The sequence below is a fragment of the Haliaeetus albicilla genome, chromosome 10 (assembly GCF_947461875.1).
Source record: "Haliaeetus albicilla chromosome 10, bHalAlb1.1, whole genome shotgun sequence".
NCBI classification, from domain to species: domain Eukaryota; kingdom Metazoa; phylum Chordata; class Aves; order Accipitriformes; family Accipitridae; genus Haliaeetus; species Haliaeetus albicilla.
In genome coordinates this window covers 23580826-23601302 of record NC_091492.1, presented here as the reverse complement: position 1 = coordinate 23601302, position 20477 = coordinate 23580826, and the positions used below count along the sequence as shown (strand labels likewise).

General features: G+C 46.8%; 1 protein-coding gene across 4 annotated transcripts; it reads right to left on the bottom strand.

The window, feature by feature from the left end:
- Nucleotides 1-593: 593 nt before the first annotated feature.
- Nucleotides 594-19451, bottom strand: KATNB1 (katanin regulatory subunit B1). 4 transcript variants are annotated; one of them, XM_069793987.1, is made up of 20 exons: nucleotides 19372-19451; nucleotides 18768-18957; nucleotides 15970-16100; nucleotides 13716-13833; nucleotides 11812-11912; nucleotides 11230-11271; nucleotides 10459-10542; nucleotides 9338-9453; nucleotides 8187-8258; nucleotides 7771-7921; nucleotides 7155-7342; nucleotides 6900-7033; nucleotides 6018-6068; nucleotides 5767-5843; nucleotides 4985-5104; nucleotides 3929-4078; nucleotides 3516-3592; nucleotides 3029-3103; nucleotides 2176-2292; nucleotides 594-1582 (listed from the first exon to the last, which is right to left on the bottom strand). In XM_069793987.1, exons 2-20 carry the CDS (start codon nucleotides 18805-18807, stop codon nucleotides 1450-1452), a joined length of 1977 nt encoding a protein of 658 aa, XP_069650088.1. In that variant the 5' UTR covers nucleotides 18808-18957; nucleotides 19372-19451; the 3' UTR covers nucleotides 594-1449. The 4 variants fall into 4 exon arrangements, with proteins under 4 accessions (XP_069650088.1, XP_069650089.1, XP_069650087.1 ...); XM_069793988.1 differs by lacking the exon at nucleotides 19372-19451 and adding an exon at nucleotides 19085-19365 and having other exon boundaries at nucleotides 6900-7030; XM_069793986.1 differs by lacking the exon at nucleotides 19372-19451 and adding an exon at nucleotides 19085-19364.
- Nucleotides 19452-20477: the final 1026 nt, after the last annotated feature.

The window sequence follows — 20477 nt, the reverse complement described above, 5'->3', positions numbered from 1 at the left end:
TGGCCCCACTATAGACTCCCACATCCCCAAACACCAGCACCTGGGTCAGCTCACAGAAAGAAAACCACATAGGCAAGGCACTGCCACCACACCAAGATCTGCTAGAAATTGAGTGGGGAGGAGATCTGCATCAGGCCAGGGAGAAGTACAAGCTGCAAACAATGACGTTGCTCTTTGGGCTGGGAACTACCCAGCAGAGTGAAACCTCCCCCAGGGTTTCAGCAAGCCACCTGACTACTGCTGTCTCTCTGCCTCGCTCACCACATCCACTTACTCACTGCAGCCTCCCAGCAGGGTGAGAATGGCCAGCTTCCCCATAGGACACGCAGGGACCAGAGCCCTGCTTTCCCTGGACGCTCCCAGCCAGGAGCTGTGCCAAGGTGAACTAACAGTACTACTTCAAGAGATTCAGGCATTTAACACAACTTTTTTTAAAAAGTTACAAATCTTTTAATAAAATTTATTTATCATAAGTTACAGTTTCCTGGAGAACAGGCTCCAGCGTATAAAATGGGAGACAGGCTGGGAGGTGCTGGGGAAGCACCAACAGGAACCTCTTTCCCAACAGGAAAGAAGAAAGAGGGACAGAAAGGTTCTGACAGACATTTATTGGGAAAAAAAAAACCCCTCAAGATCAGTCCAGTGGATATAGAAAGACATTAGTCCATGTCCCTCCACCCTCCCAAATCCCTACCCCCAAAGGCAAACACATACGTTAAGTCCTGTTTAAGTCACATATTTTAACAGATCCAGGTAGACCTCAGTTCTCAGCAACAGTCTGAAGATAATCATCTTCTGCAGCCCAGGGTGCCAGCAGGGATTTCTGAGAAGCCAAGAGACAGCCTCCTCTCAATACAGGTCCTTAGGACTACACACCAGGCATGGTGGCACAGTGTCCTGGCTCATGTTTGATGAAGCAAGCCAAAGGGGCCAGTCCCACACAGCAGTTGAAGTCCCTTCTGTAGGGAAAGGGCACTCCACCCCCCAGCAGGCTTTTGTGGGGTGGATGCTGCAGTCCTCAACGTGCCACTCAGAGCAGGGCCAGCTGGCCCCAGCCCACAGAGCCAAGCGACAAGAACTGACAGCACACATAGGTGAAGGAGGGGTGACAGCAGTCTCAGAGCCCTCCCATCAGGGAAAGGGCAGCACACAGAGACAGAGCAGCTGAGAGCTCAGATGAAGAGCTGAAATGAAGCTGCTTCCCTACAGGGGCTTTGCAGGGCCCACCAACAGCCAGGTCCCCTCACACAGCACAGATGTCTCTCCACTCAGGTCCTCCATCCAGCCCGTAAGGCACCAGGGCTGGGCAGGCGACCAGCCAGTGAGATTCCACTTCCCTACCGTGCTGTGGGGGGGAAGATTGACACACAGAGAGAGGTGAAATCCAGCTGCGCCAAGAGCAGAGGGGAGCTTGGCCACCTGTGTTTGCACGGGAGGAGGTGATGGCTGTCACTCCAAGACAGCCATGAGGAGATGCAGTTCCCGGAAGGCACTACCATGGCGGCCACTGAGCCCAGACTTGTTCTTGACAATGTTGCTGATGTTTTTCAGCTGCTTGTAGCACAGCTTGCATTTATGGAGCCTGCAAAAAACAGACAGCAGACACAGCATGAATCCTCAGCTGCTGAAGAGATGTGGTTGTTCCTGTAGCGCCAAAGATGCAACTCAAGCAGGAGAGAAAACACAAGCCCTGCAAGTGGCCTGGAAGAGGCTGGAACATGAGCGTGGCTCTGCAGAAACACCATGTATTCAGCCCACATCCTGATGACACAGGAGAATGGCATCCCCATAAGGGCTCTTTCACTCCTCTTCTCCCCTTTGGCAGTAAAGTCCAAGGAGGGAGGAGGTGCTGGTTTCAGAGTGCCAGTTCTCAGAGCAGAGCTATCCTGTGAATAAACTGGAAATCCAGGGCCTGGCTGACAACTCATGTGTCTTGTGAGGTAGAGGGTGAAGCCACAGGGTGGTTTTACTCCTGACATAATCACACTTTGTTGAGGTATGACTCAATACACAGTGACAGAGGGAAAAGCAGTCCTTGGTCTTTTTCTCAGAGCAGGAGGGTTTGGTGTTTGCAGACAAAAGGGAAGGCATGCCCAGTCTAGTATCACGAGGAGCAAAGCTCACCCAAGAGAAAGGCTGGTTCAAAAAGGAAGCAAGTGGAGGTAAGTGCCTCACCTTTCCTCTCTGGTGATGTCCACTCCAACAGAAGGTGGTGCAGCGAGGATGTCTGTGATCAGTGGCAGGAATCTCTGGAGAATGAGTTTCAGGGAGGTGCAGCCAGTCTGCACATAACTGAAAAACAAACAGAGAATTGGGTCCCACTTGAATTTCATTCCTGTCCCCCCAGCACATAGTCCTCACTCACATCCAGTCACTGGGGATAATCTACTCAAACAACCCCCACTCCACCATGTGGAACCTGGTAAGGAGAGCAACAGCCAAGTACCAACACGATCTTGGTTCACGTCAAGACTACAAAGTGAGCCCTTTTGAAAGGTCCTGGCACATACCCTGCAGAGTGGGACCTTTCAGCTCAAGAGCAGAGATGTCCTGCCGAGGGAACTTGGCAGAAGCCTTTCTCCCAGTAGGAAGGCAGAAACTCCATCTTAAGAGAGAGGCTGCATTTTTTGCCACCTAATGATGAGGTTCAAAGCAGTCTTCCAAGTGACCCCAAGGCTGTTGCAGGACTTCATTCTGCTTGTCCCAAGCTGACAGTTTCATTCCCATCAGTGCACAGAGCCCACTTGTTTCACATCGATTTGACCCCTCCTGGCTGCCAGAGCTGCTTTCTGTCCAACACACCTACGCCAAATCTCAACATCCTGCTCTTCTTGCCCATGCATACTTTCTATCTTTTCCCACACACACTTGGCAGCTCCATTGCTCTTTTCCAGGCATCGTATCAGCATTATACTGTATCTGCTGTGATTTTTCAGGATTTTCTTTCAGCTACAAAATACCCAGTGGAACTCTCCTATGAATATCCACACCTTGTCCCTCAAGCACATCCACGTTCTTGGGGCCTCACCTTTCATATTTACTTTGGAGTAGTTTTTCTATCTGTGGCAGGATAATAGTACACAAATCCAGCTTCCAGAGAGACCTGAAAAGAAAAGGACGTGTTCTGAGACCAGAGACCGAGACTTTACAAGGCTGAGTCGACATAAATAACGCTTTCTGGCAAAAAAGCCCAGGCAGTGACACTCAAGTTTACTGAGCAAGTTCACTGACTCCCCCTTGTGATAGAAAGTGGCACGTTCTGACATATTTTATTGAATCTCAGCACAATCACTTTATGAAGCCCCAAGACTTCGATTTTCCTTGCGAGAAATCATTTGCCTACAGAAAGGCCCCATACAACTCCAGCAGTTACCAGCACTGCAGACTTGAAGATCTGACTACAAGCACATGCATTTCACGCTGCCATGGCCACAAGGCAGCCACAATGCAGTGCTCCCAATACCCAGCCAGATGGTTCTCGAGTATCCCAGGGGCTGCCCCCACCCAGGACTCACGCTTTTTGGTTGACAATATTCAAGAGGTCCACAACAACAGACAGATCGTTGATCGCCACTGCAGAGTCCACAGAGTTCTGAGAGAGAAGGGGAAGAAGTCGTCATCTATTACAAAGCTCAAACTGGCTAGGCTAATGCAATTAATATCAAGTGCCACTTTTCAAAAACAAGGTAGAGAAAACATTGAGTTGGCTAGGGAAGAGAAGATAACTCTCACATGAGAAAGTTTTCTCCACATTTCTTTGTGACCATTCAACTGCAGGTGGGACACAGCAGCACTCTGAGGTGCACCCCCGGGGATAAAAGCTGTGACATCCTGCATTTTGTGTGAGAGGCAGAATCAGCCCCAGACAAGCCAAAAGAGCTGCTCAGCTGCTCCCCTCATGAGCCTCAAGTATTCTCCACATCCTTGCCTTGATGTCACCAGTGCTCCATACAGCCCGCACAGTGTCCAGATTCTTGTGGCGGCTGGTGAGCACCACACACATGGTCTCATGGCCTTTCCTGATCTGGGACATGGCTTCCTCATCCACGAGCTCGGTCTGGCTTTGGTTTTTCACAGCCTGAAAGTACAGACACCAACAGAGCAGCAATAACAGAGCAGGATGGCACAGAAGGGTAGGAGCTTTCTCTGGCCTAGGTGAGAGCTGATTGAAATGCTCAATTTGTTCTGATTTTACTTACTACATCAATCGCAAACATCTTTGGAGCTTTGGAAAAACTCTCAAAATTAAAAAAACTTAAATTAAAAGTAAGTTTTCAAAACCAATATATTTTGATTAAGAAATAATTTCATGTAAACCCTTTTTTTTAATGTGAAACATTCATCTGAAATCAGCAAATTTTATTACAAAGCATAAATCTTACACAATTATTAGGCTGTCAATTTGCCCAAGCCGTGCTGGAACCACTGCTTCCTTTGTTCACATTCAGGGTTTGGGATCATCAGGATGCTCTGGTCCTTCTCCCTTTCTGGGACAGGGAATACCCTCCCAAGAGAAGCCAGAGGCCTCCAAGATGCAAGAGGCAAAGATTCCTGTGAAATAATTATGTATGTGTAATGGTAGACACCAATTTTCTAAATGAATCACTGTCTAGCATGTGGAATTGTTCAGTGTCTCTGTCTCATCCCTTGCTCTCTGCTTTGATAACACATTCTTCATGAGCATGGATCAAGGTTGCTGTGCTCGCATCAGCCTGCTGTCATTCACAACGGGGCTGGGTCCAGCAATCCTGAGGTGATAATTCCACAGGAACTGCAAGTCAAAGCAGTTGGGAGGCAGGAGAGTAAGCTAGCAGGGGAAGCCCCAAGTGAGCAGAAGGAAAGCAGGAGGTAACATGTTCTTATTCAATACGGAGGACTGCAGGCTACAGAAAGCACCTAAGACACTTCTGCACCTCAGAGGACCCCCTTTCTGATGCCGCTTAATACAGACACTGGCTGGAAACTTTTGTCCAGAGATACTTACTGGTAGAAAGTCAGAGGCCTTCAGGCCAATGGGCTCATTCCTGGCTGCAGGAATCACTGACGGCTCTGTTCTGGTCAAAGGAGTTGAGGAGGCAATTGGTGGCCTCTGAACCGGATCAGGCTGCAGGAGAAATTGGGATAAAAACTCTAGCAGCAACAGTCTGGCCCTAGTCTGATGTTCTTCTTTTCCCGACCCACCTTCCTCTCACAGCAGGGTTCTAATGCAGAAGCAGTCTCCAGTTTGCTAGCATAGTTTAAGACCCAATAAAGTATCTCTCAGGTACACGCCAAGATGTAATTGAGGTTTGCAGAGAACATGGAGATGCCCCAGCAGAAGTGCCAAGTGCTGTCATTGTTATCAGCATCTAAAATTAGGGCAATGGGCTGTGGCCAGCCTGAAGGCTAAGACAGAATTCTAAAGTAGTATAACGTATCATGGCCCATCCGCTGCTTGCGATTTTGGCAATAAAATAGCCTCAGTGCAAGCACTTGCAGAAATCTGGCACTTGGTTCTCTTCAGAGTGCCCCAATTTTGAGATGCAAGGAGAAACACCACTGCAAGTGTGAGATGCAAACAAAAGCAATGGAGCCATCGCCTGTTGGAGGACTGACCTTCAATTCTACTGCTCAGGCAAGACACATGGCAGGACAAAGATTGGAGCTGCACTTCTACTGCTCTTCAGTAAAGGAATCAGCTTGATCAGAAATTATAGTGTCTCCAGCACCCACATATCTTTCACAGTGGGAGCGTGAACAGCTATTAACAGATCATACAGTACGTACAAGTTCTTGCTTTGGCAATGGGGTCTGGACATCTGCAGCTTGGCTGGGCTTCACTGCTTCCTTTGCAGTTACAGGATCTACCAAGATGGAAAGAAGTGGGAAAGCAGAAACTGACTATTCCTTTCAAGGGGAGCTGAGAGCAAAGGTTTTATGTAGCTAGACTAAAAGTAGTCATTTCTGCAGACATGCAACTCTCCCTCTTTTGAGGGCTATTAACCTCATTACCACCAAGGGGCCATTTTCATACTCACCATCCTCAGGAGGGGCTGGAAAGGGCTCGTTGTTTTGAGGAGGAGTTCGACCTACAGAAAGAGAGGGAAAAAAAATAATAAACAAACAAACGAGGGAGCATCCAAGGCTACAGATTAGCAATAAGTCAACCTTGGAGCTGGGAGATCTCCAACAACTCCACAGATTAGGGTAATCAGTAATACAGCAACCAGAGTTATCTCCTTTAGACCTTGATGCTATTGTTGAGTTCAGTCAAAGGCTTTCAGCCTTCATGGATGGGAGGGACAAAACTGACCCATGTAGTTCATTGCTGCTGTAGAGGTGTGAAGCACAAGAAAAGGCACTGTGACAACAAATTATTTTAGAAAAAAATCACCTCCCACTAAATTGATTTACGTAAGTAAATCAAAATAATGACTATTAATTCCTTAGAAAGAGTATCTCCTTTTTCTCATTTACATAAAGATGAGATACAGGCATTGCACTATGTCTCCTAAACAACAATCTCTGCTTTAACAAAACATTTTGCCTTTCCTTCTTTAATGGAGGCTGCTGATTTTATACATATCAAAATTCTAAGCTAATAAAGATCCCATCACACAGTAGTCCTTCCAAATCAGGACAGGAAGGCAGCATGCTTACAATGGAGCTCTGCATTCTGAGCCAGGCTTCGACCAGACATCACCGCACCCTAGTAAAGGTGCCACCTTTCAGCAGTTCACCGACATGATCTGTAGTTCAGCATCCAAGCACAGAATATTAAAGAAAAGTTTTCTAAACTCTCCCGGTCACAGGTGAAGCCTCTATTACAGTAAGCCAAAGCTCACTTCTACCAAACCAGCTTAGCGCCTACAGCTCTAATCTAAACACCACTCAAAAGCACAATAAACCCTGGTACTGACAGATAGCGTTCTTGGGCTGAAAGATCTCTTTGTAATCCTCCGGGTTCTGGATCTCAGCCTTTGATTCCTTCTCATCCCGGTCATCTTCACTGCTGGGACTGCGCCTCTCACTCTCTGAGTTGTGCTTCACTCTGCTGTGGAAAAAGATGCTGTCAGGGCAAGCCATATGGACCCTTTCAGAGAGAGCGAGAGCACTAAGCTCCTTGTACATTTCCTTAAAATCTTGAAATTCAACAAGCCAGCAGATCCCCTTACCTTTGTGCCTTGCTGCAGCTAGTTGAGGGCCTGTCATAGATGCGGCGAAGGGAGGACCCTGTGGGGGTAGGTGGCACAAAAGGCTCGTCATCCCTGATCAGCCCATGAGGAATAGAATCCGACTTTGTCACTCTGCTGAGATCCACAACGAAGGAAGAGACTGTGCTTTGCGCAAAGGAAACTCCTATCTGCAGAGGCAAAAGGTCAAGGTAATTCACCAGGGATCAGGGTGCATGCCTGCCTTTTTGAGAATAGGCATGACAGAGTGACCCTGAGCAACCGTGCTTGAGAATTTCTCAGTTGAGTGCTTTGGCTTTTTCAATTCGAAGCTGCTGATGTTTTATGAAGGCTATGATAAAACTTTTGCCAAGCATAGTTTCTAAATACTGATCAAACCAAGCCCCAGTTGTTTCCTCCAGAAGGCAAAGAGAGACGAAGTGGAGGACAAGGCTGCTGAAAGCAAAAGCACACAAGCTCTAAGTGCTGGGCATATTGCAAGCCCTGGCCACTTATAGTCTGACACGAGCTTAAAGGTCAGAAGGCCTGCAAGGAGGCAGGAGGATTTTATCTCGTGTTTTGCAGCCACCTCCCCCAGTCCCAAGGAGCAGTGGCTTACCAGCTGGTTGTTGCAGATAGATAAGTCGGCGACTTTTCCCCAGTTCACCAAGACCACATCAAAACAGCGCTCTGGCTCCCAGCCGTACACACGCAGTGAATCCTGGAAGCCACTATACAAGCAGCAGCCATCTGGGTTGAAGAGCACACACCTGGGAGGAAGGCAGGTGGAGAATTAGGCCCAGCTTTCCAACCTTGCTCAGTCCCACAGGGACCCCAGGGCTGTATCTCTGACTTCACTGAACACCTCCAGCCCCATCCCTAACAATGAACCTACTGATCTGGTGTTCACCTGGTGGGCCTGTGCAATGTCTCCAGCAGCCCAAACTTCTCCCCAGTAAAGTCTCTTTTAGGAAATCCTCCCTTCACCCCCACTTTAGTCTCTGCCTAGTACACTGCAGTAGGAATTTAATATACCTGACAGGAGTAGCCTCTTCTTCAATACAGCTCACAACTTGAAACTTCTCCAAGTCCCAGAACCGAACAGTCCTGTACACAAAACAGAACACAAAAAAAAAATCAGAGAATCAAGAATCATTTAGGTTGGAAAAGATCTTTAAGATCATCAAGTCCAACTGTAAATTTAACACTGCCAAGTCCACCACTAAACCGTGTCCCTAAGCACCACATCTACAGGTCTTTTAAATACCTCCAGGGATGGCGACTCCACCACTTCCCTGGGCAGCCTGTTCCAGTGCTTGACAACCCTTTTGGTGAAGAAATTTTTCCTAATATCCAATCTAAACCTCCCTTGGCACAACCTGAGGCCCTTTCCTCTTGTCCTATCACTTGTTACTTGGGAGAAGAGACCAACCCCCACCTCATTACAACCTCCTTTCAGGTAGTTGTAGAGACTAATGAGGTCTTGCCTCAGCCTCCTTTTCTCCAGGCTAAACAACCCCAGTTCCCTCAGCTGCTCCTCACAGGACTTGTTCTCCAGACCCTTCACCAGCTTTGTTGCTCTTCTTTGGACACGTTCCAGCACCTCAATGCCTTTCTTGTAGTGAGGGGCCCAAAACCAAACACAGTATTCGAGGTGTGGCCTCACCAGTGCCAAGTATGGGGGGGACACTCATCCCTCTAGAAATCTGCTGTAGGACCCAGTATTGAAATAATATACTAATAGCTAGAATGACTTTTGCTGTTGCACACATATGGTGAACCTACACAGAAGGCTAGTCTAGCTAAGATCCATAAATCCAGCCACAGATACTTAGAAGCTCTGGATATGGATAGGTATTTAGAGCTGACCAGAGCTAAGAGGACACCCTGCTGGCTGAGCAGGGCTGCTTGCTGTTCAGATAGGATGTCAGCTGGATTAGCGAGATGTTTGAGGCTATTGCATTGTTTTCTAGTATGGCAGAAGGTGCCATCAATTTTGGACAAGAAGGCAAGATCTCCATGTTCTGCGCATCACAGATTTGACGTGCTGCTGGCTAGATGTCAGGTTCTTGCAATGGCAGTTGTGAGTTGTGTAACATTCCTATTTTCTGTGTTTCTAAAAGGGAGAGCATCAGGAAAAAGAACTGACATATACTATTCCCTTCTTTCTCCCTCCTCTTACATACCTGTCAGAGCTGCCAGAAGCCAAAAGGTATTCATTAGGGTGGAATTCAACAACATTTACTGGGCCGGTATGTCCTGTAAACTCATACATTATCTTCCCAGCAGCCAGATCCCAGAGCTGGAAGAAGGAAAGAACACAGAGACTCTTGAAAAGATTTAATGTTAGAGGATTCCAATACACTTCAGACTTCCTTGTACCGGCAACCTTCTAACACTTCTCCCTCTCCAAGAACAGACTCAAGTTTGTCAAAGAAAGCAATGATCAGGGAAGGAGTACCGTCCCAGTCACGTAAGGCTGCATTTTTTCTTTTTTTCTTCTTTTTTTTTTTTTTTTTCTGGCATGCTCTTTTAAATTTTTCATTTAGTTTTATTTCCTAGTTTATCCCCTAGAAGCTTCTGGTATATATTTAGAGACTGGGATAAAATACAGCAGTTCCACCTGTCCCCACAGATTAAATCTCAAAAGTGAACAAACAAAAATCCAAAAGCTCTGAATCCCTTCACAATTCATTCTTCCTGTTCTCTCGTCTCCACTGAAAAAAACAGAGTGAAATGACTGATCAGTTTATTTCGTATGAAACTCAAAACAAAAATCAGTCCTTTGCCCACGTTCCTCCATACCACATCTGAAACAACTGAAGTCACTGCTTCAGTCGATAATTCCTTCTCTTGCTCTGCTCAGTCCTGACAGGAATTTTCAGACTGATAATTATGTGCAGTGTGTATGATAACACACTCCTACTGAGTTAACTGAGCAGAGCCAGAAATTGGTATGGTGAAGCAACATGCTGTGGACAACACATTCTGTAACATTTACAGAGACAACCAAGGCCAATGTTCAGGTATCACAACTCTACCACTATCAAAACTTGAACCTTCATGTGCATAGAGCCAATGTGTCTGTTGGGTAAGTGTATTTCAACATGTGCAGCTCTTTTCTGGATGTTGTGGGCCACTGGACATGATCCTCAGACAGCCTGGTACCTGCAAAGCCACAGGGCTCAGCCCGCTGTCTAATGAAATAAAGGTGTTTATGAGCGAGTGCTGGTAATACCTGGTAAAAAGACGATCCCAGCATTCCTATGTGCCACAAGCACATAAGGAGAGTGTCACAATAAATTACCTTTACAGTGTGATCAGCAGCAGCAGAGGCCAACCATTTCCCATCAGGACTAAAGCGGAGACATCGAACTGCTTCTGTGTGACCCTGAAATGAGAAAACCCAATATTATTTTCTTTTTTTTTTCCCCTTCCTTAGAGGGAATTCTGGCTTTTATCTTTCAATCCTTTACAATAAAATAAAACCAAGTAACTGTTTCACAAAGTCCACAGCTTGCAGAATGCCAAACACTACATTGAAGGGCTACAGTCATCCACACTAAATGCATGTAATCTCTCTCATCTAGAGATTTCTGGCATCAGTTTAAGTATGGTAAATACATATCTGGTTTAATAAGAATCAATTTTAAATTACACAGATTTATGGATGGTTAGATAGAAGTGCTGTGCCTTTAAGTTGGTTTCTAAATTAAATTAATATACAGCAAGTTCCTTGGGTAGAAAAAGGCCCCAAGAATAGAACTATCTCGGTGCAGAGGGGACTTGCATGGCAATATCAGCCACAGTATAAAGAAACACTCATGGATGCTTTCCATCCCCCACTGAAGCCAACCAGACTATAGTACATTAAATCCTATGATATCCATTTCATATTCCCATACATTTCACAGAGGCCTGCAGAGGTTTGCCACGCCACTTCACAAATCATGCAAATCATATTTTCATACTGGAAAACTATGAAGTTAATTGTACATAATCACTTTAAGGTTTTCTCACAAGTCCTTGACAGGAATCTTTCTCCCCTCTTCACCTGAAAGCCAATGAAGCATTTTACCTTGTACCTGAAGACACAGCCTTTTCTTCTTACATCCCAGAGCTACAGGGAAGAAAAGCAAACAAAAGATATGCTTAGAGCCATATGTGGGGAGCTCAAGAGTCCCGTCAGAACAAGAGCTCTCCCTGTCACCAAGCTGATCGACACTGCAGAATGAAAACATTGAAGGGGCTGTTGAACCCCTGTTTCCTTCAGGGGTATTTCCTAACATAATTCCCCAAGTAAAAATCACTTCTGTAAGGTATTTCTTACTACAGAAGTTCAGTTCCTACAGTCAAATACCAGCCTGATGAAGCAGATGCAATCCACAGCAATCAGGACCTCTGCACTTGCTGACACCAAGTCTCAGCTGGCACCTTACTCAGAGACACATTCCACAACAGAGGAGTCACACTCATGAGCCACCACTGTGAAAATACATGCACGAATTTCACAAGCACTTGCAAATACACCTGCCCACACACATGGAAATGATGATGTACAGCACCTACCAACAGCTTGGCACAAAACATGTTCTGGCACTCTTCAAAACAAAGATGCTGCAAGTAAAGAGGGCAATCTCTAGGGGAAGCTGGGTTTTACCTTAATGTTTGTGTCCAAAGAGCCAGATGCCACAAAGCTTCCAAAAGGATGGAAATCAAGGCTGCAGATATTCGCTTTGTGACCAAGTAAGGTACGAAGAACTGGGAAAAGGAGAAGCAGAGGAGGGAGAAAGGATAGGGAGCAAATATTTAGTAGTCCGTTTTCCTCAGACACCATGCAGAAGTTTAATCATACTATCCACACCATAAAGCACATGCTAATACAACGCACATTAGACACGCTACATGTTGTTTATTCATCTGTATACGTTATTTTATGGAACTGTTTCTGACTTTACCCTTGCAATGCAAAGAAACAGCAATAGAGGGCCCATGTTCAATGATCCTAAGGAAAGTCCTGTCCTTAGGCATGGAAACTATGATTAAAACTCCAAAGGTCTCCATTCTGAAAATAAAACTAAAAAGCCACACTTTGAGGCAGCTGTCAGGCAGTGTATCTTTCCACTTGTCACAAAGAGAACAAAATGGAGAGGAGGGAGGAAGAGTTTTAGCCAGGAAGTGAAAGGGACATTTGATTGCCTGCATGGTTCACCTTGCAGCTATTAGACAGACCCTTTCCTGGGACTCTGCACCCCCATCCAGGCACAAACCTGACTTCACCTCCTGGGTACCAATATTCGCCCTGGACTCCTTCAATTGCCCTTGGCAAGAAGCATCCCAAAGACCGGGAAAGGACGCTTGGGAAGCATGAGACAAAGAAACGATCACAGTGTTTCAGCAAGTCATCAACCAAGTAACATCCCTTGTAATTCCGGAAACCAGAAAGGACCAGTAGAACTGGTACACCATATCTCTGAAAGCAGACACAAATGCAGAACTCAACTTCGAGGAAGAAAAATTGCTCAGACAACAACACGGGCAATCTCTCTCTATCATCCGTCATCTGGAAGAGTCTGATGATTCCCTGGGCAGAAATTAGCTCTTGAGCCAGACCTGGAGTGGTCATTTGCACAGACACTGGCACATAGGTCTCCTGTTAAATTCAGCCAGATCAGTTTCTCTCCACTGGTAGAGCCAAACTATTTTATAACTGAACTGATTCTAACTGTCTGAATGACAGAAGTGCTTTTTATTATTTATGCCACCTGCTGTTCACCACCTTAGCTCAGCCAGTGTAAGTCTATTTTCATTACACATTCCTTCTATGAACAAGTAGCAATCTATGAGAAATATTCAGTCATTTTATGGTATTCCTGCTGGAATGCACTCAAGTGATTCATGATACCTTTGCAAACTTATTCTAGGATTTGAGAAAAATGCAATAAATAAAGAATGACTCAACAGTTGGCCTTTAAAGGGTCAGAGCTTGATGAGTTCATAGCTTTTACGATTTATTAAAAATCAGGTGTTTGTCTATTTATATGGTCATGCAAGAGCAGAAGAGGAGAAAATCATTTGAGGAAATAAAGAAAAGTTAGAACCTAAAAAGGAGAACAAGAGGTCAGCAACCGGGGGATTCCTGGACTTGTGCAGATCCTAATATACTTTAAACTTCCAATCTGATTTTAGATCCTTTTATTAAGGTTGACAATTTTCAGCTGAGACTCTGAATACAAATTCTATATGCCCAGTTACGCTATACATGCATGGAACCTGATCTGGAATACAGATTTCAACACAGTTGGGTCAAAACCTAGAAACTAGTTCCTCAAATCAATCTCCACAATACGTGTACAAATTTCTGCTCGAGCATGCATACACAGCTCTACAGCCTCAGTAGGAAGTGCATAAAAACCCTCCAAGAGGGATGGAAATTAAGATGAAAGCAATGCCAGGCTCCTGTTCCTTCTTAAGCTGGGAACCTTCTGGGTCAGCATAGATATTAAGCATAAGGATACTCCAAAAAGCATGCATTAACAGAAGTGAAAACTCATGGAAACATACTTTTGGCAGCTTCCAGGTCCCAAACTCGAATGGACCCGGACTGGGACCCTGCAACGATGAGCTCCTCATTCGTATTGATCTGTAGGCTCTCAATGGGCGTTGTATGGCCCGTCAAGCTCTGCAAAGAAAACCATGAGTCACAATTAACAGCTACTGACACAGCCCTGTCCACAGTGGCATTGTTCATACCCGACTGGTAACAGAAGTATGTAGCCATGAGTTGGGACCACCTGGTTGTGCCACTGGTCCTTTTTCCTCATCAGCTACCAGTACAGTAGAGCACCCTAAAGACCTTCACTGCATATAGCACTGTGCATGTACCTTCCATGTTATCCCACTTTCTGGGGCACACTGACTAATTTTTAAAGGATGCATCAACAGAGACATGGGTAGTTAAACTTTAGGTGTGGATGCCCAGACAAGGTTGACACATGCTTACATTATAAAAATTATGCTGTGCAAGCACAACAGCACCGTGTTTGCTCTAAATGGGTCACGTAGGTGTCATGAACTGGTTACAAAATCAAAGCAAAAGCAAAAGCAGGACTACTTTGAAACCTTCACATAAGCAAGGAGCCATACGTTGCTGCCAACAATGGGTGTCACAGTGATAACTTGGTGCTATTACTGAAGTATTAACTTGAGGCATAAGGTAGTAATTCACATGTATGCAGTTTCTTTCACCCTTGAGCACCTAAAAGCTTACAAATTACATAAGTATTTTGAAAAAGCCAGTATTTAATTAAAATATAAGAATATTTAAAACTAGCTCTAGAAAACCAATACTACTATTGCAGAGTTTTTGCTTGTCAATGAAGCAATATTCCGTGCTTTACTCCATCCTCAAACAGGTCTTTTTAAATAGCTAAGCTAGCTCTGTGCCCCCCACACACATTCAGAGGCTGGGAACACCAGTTGAAAGCTGCCTGTTCTGACGGGGCTTTCTTAGGATTTCACATGCAACTGAAATCCTCTACATACTCTACAGCTGCAACTGTCACTGCTTAGTGAAAAACAGAGCTCAAACTTGAACCAAGTTGCAATGCTACTTGAAAAGTTCCTCTTCTCCCTCTTCCCCAACACGTAAACATCTGGAATCCTAACAATATAAACACAAAAGATGAATTTCAGAGGACAAAATATACAGCACAATCCCAAAAATCAAGATTCTTTTGGTATACAAGAATTGCAGAAGTCCTCAGCAGCTCCAGTCAGTCTCTGCCTCTCAGAAACACCAGCTTCTAACATCTGTGGTTCCCAGGAAGTGCAGGAGAGCTACAGCTCTCTGCTCCTACTGAAAGGGTACAGACATATTTAGTCCTTCAACCTTCCTCATTGTGGAAGGCAATACTCTGGTTTCAAACGACTGTCATGCCACCACCAATAGCCTGGAAAGACACAGCTTAACTACGTTATGCAAGAAGCACAACACTACCAAAGGTGAGCAACAACTTTTGCACCCATTTCAACCTCTTTATATAGTAAATAAATGGAAAAATAAAGTACACGCATTCTCCTTTTAGCCTTTTTGGTCCTACTTTCCCGATTTCTTCCTCACAAGGTTGACAATGGCTAGCGAAATGCCTTCCGTAACACAACATTACTGTGTGTTAATTAAACTAGCGACAAGGGACACTTGCTAAAGACGGTTTTCCACAACACCCACTCAAAGCAAAGATGCAGGACAGACATCTGTAAATATATTTATGGTGGGCTTTAGTGGTCACTACTGGAGTAACCCTACTCTTTGTAACACACTACACCCAGCGTTACTCTTCCCCAGCCTACAGGTAAGTTAACAAACTATTCTGACAAACTCTGTGCTGACAGTTAGTGACTGTGGGACAGGTGGGTACACATCCTGCTGGGGATGTTTCCTACTGTGAGGGCAAACTCCAAGGTATAAAACTGGCCCCTGCATCTTGCACTATAAAACTAGCTGATCTCGTACAAAACTCTGCATTTAATTATTTGTAGCCTGGTAACAGAAGGCGCAATGTTCATTATCTGGGCAAGCACTGGCCCTGCTGAAGCAGCCAGCCATCCCAGACTCTCTCCGGACCAGTGGTCTCACCAGTTACCAAATTCTGTCCCTATCTTTAGCTAGAATCCAGTCACCCAGCTTTGTGTTGGTAAACTCTATTCACAAGTCTGACAGGCTACAACCCAGTAATCTTTTCCCTCATTCCCCACCCTCCATACCTCAGAATTAATATTCCCATCCCGCAAAAGTTGAAAACAGGCCTGTTCTTACCATGATGCAGTTGGGCTTGTTAACTGACCATATGTTGACCCGACAGTCATCTCCTCCAGTTGCTAGCAGCCGGCCTGAACTTTTTCCCAGGACTAGTGAGGACACATTGCTGCTGTGAGCCGTGATCTCTTCTGCACAAAACAAAGCAAACTGTTATTACAGACTAGTATAACAATTTTCATCCCATCCCTCCCAAAGGACTAAAAAAATACTCTTCCTCCAGAAAAACTTTCCAGTTTCCACTGCACAAGCTGCAGCAGCCCACTGTTCAGATAAGAAGTCACACTATTATCTTGCTCGAAACAGTCTTTCTTGGCTCTGCCTGCTGTACTTAAGACATTTGCTGACCAAGCTTCACAACTCCAGTGCTCACGTGGCTTACAAAAAGCATCTTCTCTCACTAGCAGCTCGGTAGCTTTTAAAGATTTGCTCAGCCATGGCAATGTGCTCACAGAAGCTGCATTACCTTCGGTACCCGGGTGGCTCTCCGAAAGCCAAGCTGTCCAAGAAGCTGCAATAACATGCAGCAGCCAGAGTCATCTAGCGAAAGGCTGGCTAATCCCGTTTTAGAAAACAGCAGCAGACTGTCCAACCTGAGAGGAACTGGCAGATTAGCAGCAGTACAGTTTGTTACCTTACACAGAAAAAAAGTCAGACTCAGCAGCAGGGATAGGTGGAGCTCCCTTTTCTGAGCTTTGGCAGAGGCTTTGCTACATTCCCACTATGTAACACCAGTGAAACTTAGCAATGCAAAGTGTGAAACTGTGACAAAGGAAGGGTGAATATATATCCGAAAGTGCACAAAACAACAAGTGTGATTGATGCTAAAAGACTGTTAAATTGGGGGCTGGCTGAGGCAAAGCTCTGATACTGAGAGGGCTTCGCAATGACAGAACTCCAAGGAAGCCTCATCATAAAGAAACAAGTTTGGGGCAAAAGAGAAACCAAATGAGCATCTTTTCTTAGATACCTGATTTTTGCAACAGATTTTTAAATCCACTCAAATTTTTGGCAGGGGCTTTGTGGCAGACGTATTTACCAATTTCTTCCTCTTACAGTTCTCTTCTCTGAAAGTTCACAGGATTTGCACGCCTAATAGTTATGAAACTTGTTTATAAAAAGGCTAGGTAGCAATCAATTCAGCTTTCCTTCGGATTGTTTTGGTGGGAGGAGCAATTTGATCATTTTACACGCAACACTAATCCAAAAGGATATTAGACGGCTGCAATAGTAATTACAGGTACTTTGATCTCAAGCTCTCAGAGTGCTTTTTTGAAAGCAAAACTGCGCAACTTTCACTTTAGCTGGAGAAACACCTTTCAAATTACAAAGGTAACTGGACCACAAATTACATGAGAAGAGCAAATCTGAAAAGATGCTTGTATTGTGTCGAAAGACCCATCTTCCATATGACAATGCTAAAGTAAAGTATGTATGTATACAAACACCTGAAGGTAACAAACAGTACAATTAGTATTAATAGACCAACTCGCTAGTTAAAATTGAAAGGATAGATGCTGAGCATTGCTGGTAAAATGAGTGCATCAGCAGCTCCACTTTTTTCCCTCCTCTTGATTTCGTTCTTAATAATATATTGTAAGTTTAAAAGTCATTGCTGAAGCATTCAAGCCTCTGTTCATAAAAGGCAGGTTATAACCTGACGCCAGCCTCGGCCAGATAGCCTCATCCGCTCCCCCAGGGAAGTGCCAATTTCCTTAAGCCCACAAACTTTTTTTTTTTTAATGAAGCATTCGTCACCAGATATCAACCACCAACTCGGTAATACTAAGCTCCTAATTAGCATCACTGGAACATTTCTAACATTTGGAATGCCTCTTGCTCTAAAGAGGATGCTAAGATGGGGCAGATCCTAGCAAAAATGAAGATCAAGAACAACTGCCCACTTAAACAGAATGGAGATTGATCGACTTCCAACTTTCCCTATAACTAGAGTTTCAGGGATGAGAAGATAACACAGCAAACTGGCTTTCTGCTCAAAAAGAAATGAAATTACTAAGTCAGTTATCTCAGCTCCCTTACTGTGTTAGCAGTCAAGGATACTGTATTTCTGCTAGCCATTTTCTAGACCCCAAATCGCTGGTCTAAAGCTTGCACTTCTGAATAACTGATCACTTCCCACTGCTTCTGAGCATTCCTCAACAGCCCCTGTGAAACTACTCATCAGTGACCAGGGAAGCAGCTATAAATCGAGAGTTGGCAACTGTTTACTGCTCCTTCTGAGGAAGAACAATGGACGTAAAAGCAGCAGATTCTTGCTGTCTCTTGCAAAGCAATTTCAAGAGAAGGAGACCTACAGGCCCTGCAAAGATCACCTCATCCCTCCTGCAGCAAAGAGCTCAGTGCACCTCCTGTAACAAGTGAGCAGCAATGAAGGGCAACCCCAAACGGGCTAACCTGACACCAAGGGAACTCTTCGCTGCAGCCTCGGCTCTGAAGGGGTGTTTCCATCACCCCCTTTCTTGTTCTTGTACTACATGAGAGTCACGTGGGGTTAGCTAGAAATTTAGGATAGCATTACAGCAACTAATCAAAAAAAATACAGGCCATGACCCTTTGACGATCGCAATGACAAGGTCCTACGCTATCCAACTATGCTGCCATGTTTTCAAAAAGGATTTCTGGGAGCTAAAAATTACACAGTCAGCAACGTGGAAAGAGGCACCCACACCCAAGGCAGGGATTAGCTGGTTCCTATCACAAACCGCCCCTTCCACCCCCCCTTCCAGCCGGGGAGCCTCCTCTGCCCTCTCTCGGGAGAGCGGCCCGGCGACACTCACGCAGCTTCCAGGCCGTCTTAGTGGTGACGGCCACAGCCATGTCTCACTCCGCGCGGCGTCTCTCCGACGGGCAGGGCAGAAGCGCCTTCCTCCTCCCGGCGAGGCTCCGCCGCCCGGCCCTGCCTGGGCCGCCTCTCCGCCGGCGCGTCCTACCGCCGCCGGGCCATCCACCCGAGCTTCCCCGGCCGCCCTGGAGGCAAAAAGCAAAAAAATAAACGAACCGCCGGCCGGGGTTACGGCGAGGGCCCCGTCACCCTGGGCCGAGGAGCGGGGAAGGCCGCGCAAGGCGGCGGCGGCAGCGCGGGGCGAGGCCTCACCGCTGATGACCATCACGGTAGCGACGGGCCAGCGGGGAGCCCCGCGGGCGGCACCGGGAGAGGGGGGGCGGGCGGGAAAGCGCTCCTCGGGCCGCCGCAGCCTCGGCGGGTGATGAGGAGCAGCGGGCGGCGCCCGGAGCTGCCGCGGGGACGCTTGAACGTTGGTGGCGGCGCTCGGCGGGGCCCGCCCGGCCGCCCCGGCTCTACCGGCGGCGGCTCCGACCGCCCCTCCCCCCCCAACCCCGGCGGCGGCGCCGCCACCTGACAACCGGCCCCTCACAACAAACCTCGGCCGCGCCCCGCCTCCGCCCGGCTGCCGCCAATCAGGGCCGCTGCCCGCCGCCAATCGCCGACGTCGCTGAGCCCCGCCGCGCCGAACAGGGCGGTTACCGGGTTTCTGCATGCCGCTCGGCCAATAAGAACTGAGGGAGGGGCGGTTGCCTTAGCGACCGTAGAGCGGCCGGCCATTGGCAACGCAGCTTCTTGGCGGAGCCTTTCAAGCACGGCCAATAAGGAGGGCGGTGCGCGGCAGCTGCGGGGCCGCCATTTTGCGGCGCGGCGGGGCGGAGCTGGGCCGCCCTGAGGGGTGGTGTCGGAGAGCGGCGCCGGGTGCTGCCGCTTGTCGGCCGGTGCGGGGGCTGCAGTGGCCGTTTAGCCTGGAGCTTCCGTGGGGGCGGCCGAGAGGGCCTTCCCAGGCTCGCTACTTCAGGGCCCGCCGGCGGCGAGGCGCTTGTGCCCCGGGCTGTGGCCGGTGTATCTCCAGGAGGCGATTGCCCTCGCCGGGTGTCACGGACGCAGCCCTGGCGGGAGCGGGGCTCCCGCCCCGCCCCCCCTTCCCCCCCCCGCTTATCTGTATCTTTTTGCCAGGCAACGCCGGCACCAGCTCCTCTGACTCTTGCTACCCCCCGCGAGTCAGGCCCACCGGGGCCACGGGTTGTTTTTCCTCCCAGGGGAGCCGTGCTGGGCGCTCTCACACCCTGGCTGAGGTGGAGTCATGCCTCTTCTGCACTTTCCTCCCTCTCTCTGAAGCCAATTATTCCATCAAAAGAGGAAATCAAATTAGTTTGATGCTAGTCCTTGATAATATGTATTAGCTGATTTTTTTTTTTTGGCAGCTGCTATGTCCCTAGTGCCTGTAAAAGGATTTTTTAAATTAATTTGTTCTGGTGTCTTTTCTGGTGTTGAACTAACACTGATGAGTTCATATCCACAGGCTGGCTTGCTCCTTTTTTTCTTTCTGTTCAGAGACCTTAGGGCTTCCTTTCTCCCCAGCTCCCTAGGCCTTCAGCAGTTCACAGTCCTTGTGATTTGGAAATTGTTTTGGCTAGTTCTTGAAATTCCTGATGTTCCTTTTCAGTAGCGTGTTCTTATCTGAATACCTCTTTATCTCAAA

Bases quoted from the DNA above. Each gene is read 5' to 3' on its own strand.
- KATNB1 (XM_069793987.1), bottom strand. From the start codon at position 18,807: ATGGCTGTGGCCGTCACCACTAAGACGGCCTGGAAGCTGC. The intron at 6,069-6,899 runs GTCAGTACCAGG...CTCTTTCTGTAG, and splicing joins TCAGCCCAAGAACGCTATCT to GTCGAACTCCTCCTCAAAAC. The intron at 2,293-3,028 runs GTGAGGCCCCAA...TTTGTTTTTCAG, and splicing joins CTCCAAAGTAAATATGAAAG to TTATGTGCAGACTGGCTGCA.